General features: G+C 43.6%; 1 protein-coding gene across 1 annotated transcript in view; it reads left to right on the forward strand.

Annotated features, from left to right (window-relative positions):
* LOC110979180 (uncharacterized) overlaps positions 1–13,811 on the forward strand; it is a 16,863-nt gene continuing 3,052 nt past the window's right edge. Inside the window, exons 1-3 of the mRNA XM_022234767.2 lie at positions 1–327; positions 4,620–4,721; positions 6,742–13,568. Of these exons, the coding sequence (XP_022090459.2) occupies positions 4,670–4,721; positions 6,742–13,568 (6,879 nt within the window). The 5' untranslated portion in view covers positions 1–327; positions 4,620–4,669. The remainder of the gene's footprint in view (positions 328–4,619; positions 4,722–6,741; positions 13,569–13,811) is intronic.

Genomic DNA, 13,811 nt, shown 5'->3' on the forward strand with positions numbered 1-13,811 from the left:
ACACAAGGCTGTTCGTAGAGTGGCCACAACTGGCTAAGAAGTTAGATATTACCACGCGTGAAGGGGAATTTCTAGCCAATAAGATCGCACGTACGAACTACAGCAGCAGGCCTATGTATCAGCCTGCCTACATGGAATTACTTAAAATTCATCCTATATACGGGGATATATAGGAGAGAAGGGATCTTTTAAGCCACTTGATTTCGACAGTTCACGCTGAAGTCGGACGGCTTGAGTCTCCACTGCACTGCTCTACTGTCATCTCAAAGCTTCGCGTTTTTGCTGAGCACAGAATCGGATGTTGTCTCTGGATACACGGGCTTTAGGGTAAGTGAATATCTCGCCTCCCCAATCAAAATTTGTTATAAATCTAAAAATTTGTGGGTTCTTTTTTTTACGTTTAAATCGAAGGAGGGTTTCCCATTCCAACATTTCAACAAAAAAAAAAGAACGAAATCACGTTTGGCTTTTCTTCAGGACGTTAATGTGTCCTTGATGCCTCGTAGGCCCCGTAATCCGATCGAGCTTGTAAATTATGCGTCGTTGTATCACACATGGACTTAATTTTAATGCCAATGATTTTTCGACGTTCAGAATAAGTAAAAGAGATAGAGTTTGCAAAATTATAGGCAGCTAATACATTTTGATCATGGTATTTATTCATAAATCATTTCAGTAATATATATCAAAATATCATAATTTGAATTCGATTGTCTGGATTATGTCTTTTTAAAGTGCCCGTTTGAAATTTTTCACCTCAGTATTTCTGGGTTGCAATCGCAAACCCAGATTCCAAACATACAAGAAAAGGTTTCTTTATCATTGGATTATTCTGTTCAACCACTGAACAAGGAGTCAGAACGAACTTTCTTTATACGGGCGATTAACAATAGTGCGCCTCAAAGAGTTTGCAATTTGTTGGCCAATCACAATAAACGAAATGTGTCGACCCTTTCCAAACGCGCATTGCGTTGACAGATTTTGCGCATTGTGATTGGCCAGCGTGTTGCAAATGCTTGGAGGCGCAGTACCTGTATTCTTGAATCGGGTCGGATAGCTTAAAATGATGAACTACTTTGCAGCCAGAAAAATAGCCCTTTTAAAAGCCAAGCCTGTGATGTTGCTTAGCTTATGCATGATTTTCCCTAGACTGGTTTCCGTACCGTACGTAGTCTGCAAACCTATAGGGCTGGGACCAGTCCAGATTTTCCCAAGGGGGGAGGGTAAAGTCACAGCCGCCCACTTGACCCATCTGTGCTAAACATGCACCTTACTGCAGCACGTATCACGCTATATTCAGTGTATAGTACATCCCACCAATGATTATTGTGTCATATCCCCCGAAAAAGAATTCAAAAACAAACGTTATTCGAACACTTTCAATATTTTTTTAAACTCAAATCCTTCAAGGATGTGACAAGACTAGAGAGTAATTGCTTCGAATGTAAACTGGTGCTCAATACTCTTGTGAAAAAAAATTCAATACCGTTTGTACAAAATACACCCACAGAGTTAGATGAATTAAGAATAGATGTCAAGAAATTTACCGCCTAAAATAAGTATAAACTTTAAAGACAAAACTCTGATTTTTTTTCTTACTTTGGACACTTTTAAAATGAATTCCTGCTATAGGACAATTCATGCCCAAATGTCTGTCTGTACGTTTATAAGTAGGAGTGCTGAACTAATCCTTAAAAAGCGTGTAAAAATATCCTTTATAAACTTCTTTAAGTAACAAAGTACGATATTTCTTTGAGGTCGTGGAAAATGAAAGAATTACAGCCGAAGAGTAGTGCACTTTGCACATGACCTATTTTTTTTTAAAGCCTTTACACTCGAAGTCAGATCTGTAAAGGCCTCATTCTTAATTTAAACCAAACGTGAGCTATTCCACTGACAAATCAGCAAATAGTTCCAATAAAGATAGTTCTGTGCCCCAAAACTGGCCCACGAGGTCACGAATTCAACTCAAACACTTTTGTTACACAGTTTCATGTGTGTCTGTGGGCGCCATTGGTAATTTTTACACGCGGAAGAGTTGCCAGAAGAGAAAAGAGACGGTGACGGGATAGTCAATATTGCACTGTTCATTTCATATTTCTGATTCCCCAAGCCGAATAATGACTTTGAAATAATTGCCAGCAGGTTTTTGGTTTTGACAAGCATGCAGCAAGTTTCTGAACTAATCGGTTTTACCTTAATCCAAAAGGTCGGCGTTTTTTAGTCATCTTCTAATCCGTCATCTCAGGGTGTCAATACTAAGAAGCTTTAACGTAAAGCATGAATAAGGCAAGGTTACGGCTTTCTCTTGCTGGCAGTAATTTCAGGACATGTACATGTCTGAATGAAGAGTCCTGTCACCACTGAATGATTTGTTCCGAGTAAAGAACTATCCATTGTTGCCCTGACTTCAACTAATTTTAACTCCTTTTGTGTCAAGAGAATCGGTTAATATATTCAAATTCAAATACATGTATTGTGCGCAAATTTCAAAATTTCTCAAAACAGATTTTGGAAATCTACGGTGTTTAAATGTAGTGTTTTAATTTCCACTTCAACCTCCAAAATTCTTCGACTGAGCTTGTTAAGCAAAGCCTGTCCCCAAATAATGGAACGAAAGAGTTGATACCCCCACTGTCACTTGGTCATTGATGAATGACCACGTCTAATTGGCGTGGTGTTTCTTTCCCCACCTTCGACCTCTATAAGAGCCTGGGTTCGAATCCAGCTCGGTCCCCATGTGAATTCGGTTTTCAGTCCCTGAGTCCATAGGTTGTCCCCGAAACCTGTATTCGGGGTTTTCCTCCCACCGCTAAATTTTAAAACTGAACATTTCTTCATTCCCGTCTTCATTTATCATCATCATCATCCTGTTCGCCAAATGCGCTGTTGGATGATCAGACATACATAAATGTTACCGTTCCCGCTGAAGCCAAGTTGTTGAACCACTGACCATGTTAAAATTATTCTTTGTAAAAAAACCACCTCTACACTACGTTTAAATTGAGTAACGGCACGTGCATTCAAATCATTTGTTAGACTTTTATAGTGCCCACGTTGTTAGCATGCAACCGATGTAGTGAGGCTGGTTGAATATGTAACTATGGCGACAGTTTTTTCATACCGTTGTGGGTGCAGACCACTAATTCAAGTGAGAATTTCTGACCAGCTCATTAGCATTAAAAGTGCCCCCACAGTATCTTTTGAAAAAAGAGATTGTTTGGCCCCCAAAATGGTGAGATTGTGTAAATCGTCGCCAGGATCAACTCCCTGGGTCTTTGAGCTTTCATATGAGGGCAGAAGGGCTGAAAACTACGGTTGAAAAATGGTCCTAAGTGCCCGAGAAAGTTGAGGGTTGCCACTTGAAAAATGGCTGCAATCAGACTTCGGAAAAATCATTTTTTTGGGGGTGATTTTGTTTTGTGGGAATAATTAAAAATGTAATTAGTTAACCCACAAAAAATTGAAAAGAAATTGAAAGATAAGTGACCAGACAAGAATTTCATTTGTGTTTCAGAAATCTCAGGGATGTTGGCGTGCATGCTATTGGGCCCTGAACGGTGCTGATTTTACACTGTTTTCAATGGGGCTTGAATTAGTGGACTGGACCCTTGTGAGGTCAATATCTGTTTGCTGGTCCGCACAGACAGGCAACATTTCGTGCGTCACTTCAGTTTCAATAGGACTATGATGGAATTGGCTTATGTGGTAATAATTGCCATTTTACTCGTAAAACTGACTCAAATGATCTACCGTACAAATTCGCTCTTTTACTGAACCCCTCGAGCGCACCATCGACCCCTCTGTAATCATTGTAAAACCGCAAACCATGAATAGAGTTTGACAAATGCTGTCGATGTTGCGATAATCTTTGATCCTCGCACTTCTCCAAAGAGTCTAGAGACTGATGTTACAAACATAAAAAACTAGCGCTAGCAAAGACTAGCACAAGCATAAATGTATATACATTTATTCAATGTGTGTACTGTATTTCGCAAACACATCGATCAAAAATTTGATTTGAAAAGGTATAAATCATTTGGTCGTTTTTTAAAGATCTTTATGGAACAGGAAGGGCGAACCTAGGGAAGGCTGTCTTACATTTTAACGTAATGTTATTACCCTTTGAAGATCGACGGCGTTACCTCCGTGGTCACGTGGAGGGACCTCAGACCTTCTCGTCTCAACAGCTGGGTCATTCTATAAATTAGAGGTCCATTTTTTTCGTGTCCCTGTTACATTTGACATGCGATTCTGTAAGCTCAGAACATATTCTATAATTTCCAACAGTGGTACATTAATGTAACTTAACTGTCAAACAAATAGAAACAGTTAGTAATAAGTTTCAGTGATATTTCCATGTCAAATTACACAGGTCAGGTGTAACAGGGACACAAAAAGTCACACTTTTGGACCCCGAAGTTATAGGATGACCCAGCTGTGTCGCCCCACAATGAATTTAGAAATTTGAGAAAGAAAACCAAATCCCTGTACATTTTGAATACCGAATTAAAAACACCTTCGGAGTGTTCTAAAACTGATTTTCATGTGTCGCATTAAGGAGATTGGATGGCAGTACATTATTCATAAACTGTGCTTTTGGTTTGGATATTTTGAAGGAAGCAAGATAAGTCTGGTTATCACCGAGTCGCACAGCAAACCGGCCAACATGAAACAGCCACCTGCAACTCCCAAGACTCCAATCGCTATAGTCGGCATTGGTAAGTTACATCCCACAACCGTTCATCTTCAGTCGACGTGCATTTTGCTGGGGCGAAATAGGAGACGAACAAAATATCCATGAAATGACCACCAGAGGTTTTGAGGGCCCCAAACAAGTGTAGGGTCTGTGGTTTACATTTGTGTTCGCCTCAAGACACCCCTTAACATGGCGATTTCTTGCGTTGTATATCACTTTTTGTATTTAAAACATTTTAATGTTAAATTCGGGACTTTCATGATGTCAAAAGAGATTGTTTAAAAAAATCCTGAAATCAAGAAATTCCTGATGAAAAATCCTGAAATCGGGATAACTCCTGACAAATCTCACACCGGTTACGCTTTCTGAGTCATTCCCAAACTACGGAATACATAGCAGGTACATGAAGTTCTAAGAAAAGGACTCTTTCCATGTTTTATAAATTGAAAGAGGAAACTTTTATCCCGTGTTTTTTAAATTCGACTCTAATATTTGGAGAAAATAAACGCGCAACACTCCATAATTTTCAAATTATATTTTAAGGTCCCCAGAGCAGTTCAGTTAGTCATTTATCAACAACCTCCTTGATGCCCGCAGCTGTAGGAAAAAAGTTTCTGGATGGCTCGGAAAAGTTAACTTTCAGTGAGCCCATAGGTTAGGTGCAGTTAAACTTTGAGTTTTTTAAGATGACAAAGGAAAAAGGACTCCAGGCGATGGAGACAGTGTGTTTATGGGGTGGAAATGTAAGCAACTCGTCAGTATTCGATAAGCTGACTTTTGAAAAGAGAAACTGCATAAAATTAATCTATTAAAAATATTTTGAGAAGACTGATATTTACAGGGCAATATTGTAAGCAGGAGAATGTCAACGGATTGAAAGAAAAACTCTTTTCAGTGAGCACATATTACGATATCTACGAAGGAATACGCTTGGCGAATTGATTCTTAGACATTCAATGGAGCTTCGAGGACACTGTATAGAAAAAATATTTTTTTCCGACTTGTTTTCCCGCATACTGTCAGGATTTCTTTCGTTCCAATTCGTCTCGACAAAACTGGAACACGCAAATGTTACAACGAAAGTAGTTGCCACCCATTCGAAATGATCAGTGGTTGATCTTTTTCTATTTTGTTTATTCGATTTCGTCAGATGTCAATGGAATCCTGGTGATCGTGTACATAATTGTGAGGACTGAATTAGTCTTCGATCGATTTTAAGAATTTTTCGATCAAATTCATCGGATGGCGTAGAGTAATGCAGACATGTATTTCGCCGCGCCCAATATATTGCAAGACGGGAAATTGAAGCTCGAACAACCAACCCAAAAAATAAGAACTGAATCGACTGTTTGTGAAAATACTGATACATTTTGCCTTTCACAAGACTTAGTATACGCCTTCTTATTTTTTGCACGAAGTGGAAGTTTTAAGGTTTCACTTGCCTCTGCATGGGCCTTATTTTCTCTAGTTGTTGACGCAGAAAGTTGTCAAGAACTACAGGGGCTTACAAATAAATATGGTCATCAAATTGTTAATTTTGTTTGAAGAGGGTTATAGAGCATACGTAACAGACACATAATAAACTAAAAAGTGCAAATATGAGCGACAAAGACGAAGTTAACCACTTGATGTCTGGGTTGCTGGTACCGGAACCGTATTCTTTATACATGGGACAATGAAACATTTGGATTTTTCTAGACGAATTTGAAGTTAACCGTTTATGATTTTGAACAGAAAAGTTTGACAATGTGCGTAAACCGTAAACACTTGGAGTCCTGATTATGAAATTGAATAGTCAAGGTCTGTCAAATCGATAATCTGCTTATTTTAAGGAGAAAAGAGAGTTTCATTTCAATCACCTCTGAAGGATTAATGCTAAAAAAATTAATGCAAAGGCAATTACTTATTATCTGTCTGTTTGCTTTTGTAAGGGCTTGTTTTCTTAACAGATTTTATTTACGCTTCACAGCCTCTAACCGAATGGACGGCTTTATCGAATCTATATCATATATCATTTTTTAATTTTGTTTCACAATTTACAGGATGCCGGATGCCAGGTGGAGTAGACTCTCCCCAATCCTTCTGGGATGTCTTAATCAAGCAGAAGGATATGGTCAGCGAAGTACCTGCTGACCGCTGGTCTTTGGACTCCTTTCATGACCCTGACCAGTCCAACCACAGCAAGATGGTGACACGCCGCGGCGGCTTTGTGCATGACATAGACAAGTTCGACAACACCTTCTTCAAGATTTCGCCCCGAGAGGCAAGCTCCATGGACCCCCAGCAGCGCCACATCCTTGAGGTCACTTATGAGGCTTTCCAGGATGCTGGTATCATCCCGACTGATCTCGGAGAATCCTGTGGCGTCTATATCGGCGTGGGAATGATGGACTATGCGGTGATGCTCACAGAAACCTCTCTGATTGGTCCCTACATGCACACGGGAACAGCCCACTCTTCTGTAGCCAATAGGATCTCCTATGTGTTTGACCTGCGTGGACCTTCCTTCGCTGTCGAGACAGCATGTGCTTCATCCATAACAGCAATGCATTTGGCCTGTGATGCTATTTGGAATGGCGAATGCACCCATGCAGTTGCTGGAGGCTGCAATGCCCTGCTCATCCCAGAGACCACTGTGGGGTTCAGCGCTCTCGGTGTTCTGTCCGCCGAGGGCAAATGTTGCCCTTTCTCCGACGGTGTGAATGGCTACGTCCGTAGTGAGGGCTTTGGTGCATTCATTCTAAAAACTCTGGATGCAGCAGTAGCTGAAAACGATCACATCTATGCCGTTATCAGTGGTAGCTCCATTGCAGCTAATGGCTCCTGCAAGAGTTTGACCATGCCCTCGGGCCCAGCACAGGAGATGGTGATGAGAAATGCATATGAACGTTTTGGCATTCCTACCTCCTCAGTGCATTATGTTGAGGCTCACGGCACAGGAACACCCGTGGGTGATCCCATCGAAGCGGAGGCTATCGGACGTATCTTCGGTACCCAAGACAAAACCCCTGTCAAAATCGGATCGGTGAAGAGCAACTTTGGGCACAACGAGTGCGCAGCAGGTATCACTTCCTCCATCAAAGTAGCTCTGATGTTGGACAAGAAAACTCTAGCACCAACCATCAACCACCACAAACCAAATCCAAATATAGACCTCAAAGGTCTTAATCTCGAAGTACAGACAACGACTGAATCAATTAAAGACGACGAAGGTCTGTACACAATTGGTCTTAACAGTTTTGGATTCTCTGGAGCAGTAGCCCATATGATCTTCCAAGAGGCACCACGGCGTCAAAAGAAGTCGGAGACTCCCAAAGCTAACTGGAAGTTTGGAGATGCCGATCAAGTTGGGAGGCCAATCATCCTTCCCCTCTCTGCTAAGTCCAAAGATGCCCTTAACGACCTGGCACAGAAATGGCTGGAGTTTGAATGTGACAATGATGCACTCGGTGTTGTTTCTTGGCAAGCATCACGAAGAGATCAGCACCCGTACCGCCTGGCTGTCATTGCTAATTCGGGAGCTTCCTGCAGACAGAGTCTTGAGAGATTCCTTCAAGGCGCAGTGTCAGAGAAAGTGATATCTGGAACAGCTCCTCAAGCCAAGCCTAAGATTTGCTTCGTCTTCCCTGGACAAGGACAACAGTGGGTAGACATGGGCCGTAAACTGTACAGAGCTGACAGTGTATTCAAGGAGAGTATTGACAGATGTGACTCCGTTTACCGGAAGATATCAGGGTGGTCTTTGCTTGAGACATGCAGCTTGTTCAACGGCAACACTATCGATCCCAAAACCTCCCCATACTCATCCGTTGACGACGCACTTAATCAAGTAGAAGTCGTTCAGCCAGCCATCACCTTCATCCAGGTTGCATTGCTTCATCTGTGGAAGCACTTGGGGGTTTATCCAGATGTCGTTGTAGGCCACAGTGTTGGGGAAATAGCAGCAGCTTATGCCTGTGGAGGACTGACGCTAGAGGAGGCAATATCTGTGATCTACCACCGAAGTCACGAGCAAGCAAAGCAGAAAGGAACTGGGAGGATGGCAGCACTGAGAGCTACTAAGGAACAAGCTGAAGAAATATGCAAAGAACATGAGCATCTGTACATAGCAGCCGTCAACGCACCTGGGTCCATGACACTTGCAGGGAACACTGACATCATAGCAGAAGTGGTTCAGAACAATCCTGGAAAGGCCAAACAACTGCGAGTCACATGTGCTTTCCACACTCCTGAGATGGATCCAATCAAGGAGCCATTCATGGCAGCCATGAAAGGCGTAGTCAACAGTGAAAGTGGCAAGCGTGACGTACCCTACTACTCAACTGTCACGGGTGCATACTACGCTGGAAGTTTTGGCACTGACTACTGGTGGAGCAACATCAGGAGTGCTGTGCTCTTCCAGCCTGCTATCGAGGCTGTTCTGCAGGAAACCAAGGCAGACATCTTCCTGGAGATTGCAGCTTCCAACACTCTTCTGACACCCATCAAGCAGATTGCTCATGCCCTCGACCCAAAGAATCCACCTGTCATCATCAATTCCAGTCTCCGAGACAAGGACGATCTACTGAACATGCAGCGAGCAGTTGCATCTATATACGTGAATGGTAGCCATCTTGACTGGTGCAAGATAACAGACAATGCAGCAGAGTGGGCTCCAGTTCCAACTTATCCCTGGCAACACCAGTCCTTTTGGCTAGAAACAGACCAGAGGCAAAAACGTCGCCTTGGTTTGGATGATCGTACCATCAAAGGCCAGAACGGCAAATTCACACTGGATATGTTCCCCTTCCTGGCTGACCATGTAGTTGGGAACCGCATTGTCTTTCCAGGTGCCGGCTATGTCGAGTTCATGATTCAAATGGGATTTTCCCAGACAGAGCAACCAGCTTTTAAGAACATAAACTTTACACGTGTCCTCCCTTGGCCTGAGGACACTGACCCCAAAAAGTGTACCCTCAAACTTGGGCTGGTGAAAGATGGAGCAAAAATGCACGTTACCTGTGAGGGAAATCAGCACAGCGATGCCCAGATGGAGTCTTTGTCAAGTAAGACTTCGGAAACCTGCCTCCCACTGAGGGAAATCCAAGCCAGATGTACCACTGAGGTCGGCAGTGAACTGTTCTACTCAAGGTTGGCAGCCGTTGGACTCAAATATGGCCCTGCATTCCAGCCAGTGGAGAAGATGTTTCTCGGAGATGGTGAGGCATTAGCCATCTTGAATCCGGTGGCAGACAACAAACAAAGGATCCAAATTGCTCACTTTGACGCCACTTTCCAACTTGTCCTTTCCGCTGTGGGCCCATTCAGTGCTATGTATCTTCCAGTACGGATCGACTCCTTACAGATGACAACTGAGACTATCCCATCTGGTGAAAAGATTCTCGCCTACACCAAGATCCATGAGTACGACAGCACTTATATCGGAGCAGATATTGCCATGCTCACGCTTGATGGACAACTGTTGGTCGACGTGAAAGGTTTCCTGGCCCAGAACTTCAGTGGCAACAAATCAGATGTTCCTATCGAGTCATGTGTTTACACGACTCAATGGCAGCCTGCCTCAGCACACACACTGCCAACATCGGTACTTTCTGAGGCCATGGAGGAATCAAACCTGCAGAAAATCTGCCCTGATGAGATGGACGGTCTCCTGAGGGCTACAGAAGTCCTTAAGGATCTTGAAGGAGTGTGTGTATCTTACGTCCAAAATGCCCTGGCTAAAGTTCCATCTCGGGAGATAGATGAAAATGTCGCCAAATACATCACAAGAATCAAGTCCATTCTGGCAAACACTAAGACGAAGCCCGTCCCCTACCGCGACATTCCAGAGGTCCTCAGAAACGTCCTCAACATGGCACCAGAGCTGAATGCTGAGGTTAATTTGGTGAAGCGTTTTGGAGACACGTTGCCCGACACACTAAAAGATCCACAAGTAGGACTGTCTGTCTTGTACCCAGAAGAAGCATTAGACAAGTACTTTCACGAGTCACTTAGCGCCACACTGTACTACAAGGCCACATCCCAAGCTGTTGTCAAATCCATACGTGAGGCTGTCAAACACAAGACAGTTGTAAGGGTGCTTGAGTTAGGGGGTCAAAGTGGAAGCCTGACACGGATGATTGTTGAACCTCTGAAGGACATGGGTCTCACCGAGCAGCTGGAGTATGTCTTCACAGATGGCAACAAGAAATTGCTTCAGCAGGTTCAGGACAATCTGAGTGAGTTCTCCTTCATAGAGTATAAGCAGTTGGACATCAAGAAGAATGCTAAAGAGCAAGACTTTGTTGCCAATAGCTTTGACCTTGCCATTTGTGTCAATGCATTGCATGCTACCAACAATATTCATCAGAGTGCTTCAAACGTAAGAAACCTTGTAAGTCCAGATGGCTTGATGTTCATCCTTGAGAACACCAGCATGCACATCTTGGCTGATTTCTTCTCTTTGGCTGCTGAGGAAGCGCATCTCCTCTCAAGACAAGGCTGGGTTGATACCCTAGTTAGTGTTGGGCTTCAAGATGTTAAATCTGCTTCTACCTCACAAGAGTTCTTCTACAGTGTGTTTGTAGGTCGCAAGCCAGCAGTGTCTCCTCAGGTGAAAAAAGCTGACAACAAACTCCTCATTATTCAAAATGACAATAGTCAGTTCACAAAAAAGTTTCTCCAAAGTTACAAAGGAAAGCCAGAGATTTGCAAGTTCTCTACGGTCACATCTTTCAGTCATGTCATTAGTGAGCATGCAACAGCTCCAGCCGAGGTGATGTACATCTACAGTGATGAGGATTCCAAGCTTTATGCTCTCCTGAGACTCTTCCAGGCAGTGGAGTCATACCCTGAGGCTGTCAAGCGTGTCTGGGTTCTAACAACAGGTGGCAACAATGGCTCACAAAATCCACAGGCCTCCTTAGCTGTTGGTCTAGCTAGGGCTGTCAGCAATCAGGTTCCAACGGTTCCAATATTCGCCATTGATTTTGACCCCTCTTCTACAGTTGATGAGAATGTACATGAGTTGCTGAGCTTGATGAATGACGATGAACCCGGTGAGCAAGAGATTATCATCAGGGGAGGGGAAAAACATGTGCCTCGTCTTATCCATCAAGATCTTCATCAAGTCAGCAAAGTACAGTCTAAGACGTGGCGTGTGGAGCAAGATCTCAAAGGTCCAAGGAGCAACAATGCCTCCATTGATGATCTTGCTTTCCATGATGTTCCTGATCTAGAAATTCCTTCAGGTCATGTCAAGATTGCTGTTAAGGCAGCTCCGCTAAATTTCAAAGATGTGATGATGGCACTTGGTCTCCTTGAGGGACTGGAAAGTGATGTGCATCCATCCTTTGGTCTGGAGTGTGCTGGCAAGGTCGTTGAGGTCGGAAGTGAGGTGACTGACCTGAAAGTCAATGATAAGGTCATGGCTTTTGGAAAGAACTGTTTTGCATCTCATACAGTCTGTGATTCCCGACTGACTGTCCACAAGCCAGAGAATTTAAGCTGGGTGGACAGTTCGAGTGTTGGAGTCATTTTTGCAACAGCATACCTTAGTTTGGTAGATCGAGCCAACTTGAAGAAGGGTGAGACAGTCTTGATCCATTCAGCCTGTGGTGGTGTTGGCCTGGCAGCAATTCAGATTGCCCGCATGAGAGGAGCTACGATTATCTGCACAGCGGGTACTGAAACGAAACGGTCCTACCTTCGTAACGAACTTGGCATGCACTTCGTCAGTGACTCTCGCTCCTCAAAATTCTATGATGATGTCATGGAGTGGACAGATGGCAAGGGAGTGAATGTTGTCCTTAATTCTCTGTCAGGAAAGCTGTTACAGACGGGTCTTTCACTACTGAGTCCTGGAGGCAGATTCTGCGAAATTGGAAAAAGGGACATCCTACAGAGCTCTAGTCTTCCCATGAATTTCTTCCTGGAAAACAAGGTATTCCACTCCTGTCAGCTTGACATCTTGATGAAACAGCGTCCAGAAGAGGTTCAGTGTGTCATGAGAAAGGTTGTCTCACTGTTTGAAGATAAAACTCTGCAACCCATTCCAACTAGCGTGTACTCTATCGAAAACCTGAAGGAAACCTTCCGGGTCATGTCCAAAGGATCTCACATCGGCAAAATTGTCTTTGAGGTGCCTGAAAATTTCCAGCCAAAGGATGTACAACCTTCTCTCTGCCAGTTCAAGTCAAACGCAACTTACATTGTCACTGGAGGGTATGGAGGAATTGGACAAGCCCTCTCCAGGTGGCTGTGTCTGAATGGAGCAAAGCATATTGCCCTCGTATCTAGAAGAGGAGCAACGACAGCAGCGGCAAAGCGGACACTGAACTTCCTGAAGAAAAACAAAGTCAATATCTATGAGTTTCCTCTGGACATCTCAAACAAAGCCGGTGTACAGGATCTACTGAGAACACTACGACAAAATAAGACAACTCCACCAGTTAAGGGAATCTTTCATCTTGCTGGAGTCATTGATGAAGAGAGCCTCTCTGAGGTAACTCCAAACCAGATGGATCGTATCCTTGGAGCCAAGGCCCTTGGAGCTCAACACTTGAGCGAGCTGACTCAAGATGACAACCTGGAAATCTTCTTCATGCTGTCCTCAATCTCCACAACCTGGGGCCACCAAGCACAGCCCTGCTACTGTGCAGCTAACGCCTACCTTGATGCTCTGGCTGAGAGCAGACACAGCAGAGGACTGCCAGCTCTCTCCGTGCAGCTGGCACCAGTCAAAGGAGCTGGGTACCTGGAGGACAAGGGACAAACAGTGAAAGTCCTGGCCATGAAGGGATGCTACCAACTACATGTGGATGAATTCCTGCAGGTGCTTAGTCAGCTGCTGCCAAGGCGAGATCTCCCAGTTGTAACATTTGCAAATCAGGTATGTGGATAGTCCAGTGATGAATCTTTCAATACGCCAAAGAGACATTTTGACATCAACAGCATGACACCAATGTCATAAAATTCATGAACATCCAGTGTTTCAAACAGCTGAGTTTTATCATCACAAAGTAAATTTTTGCTAAGATATTCCACTTTATCTTTAACTCTCAAGAGCACTGTTTTACGGCCAGCAGCAAAGCCGATCTTGAGAGACCTTCTGTTTCCACTACAGTGAACAACT

This window comes from Acanthaster planci, linkage group LG16 (assembly GCF_054643075.1).
Source record: "Acanthaster planci isolate LZ-2023a linkage group LG16, COTS_SCS, whole genome shotgun sequence".
Taxonomy (NCBI): domain Eukaryota; kingdom Metazoa; phylum Echinodermata; class Asteroidea; order Valvatida; family Acanthasteridae; genus Acanthaster; species Acanthaster planci.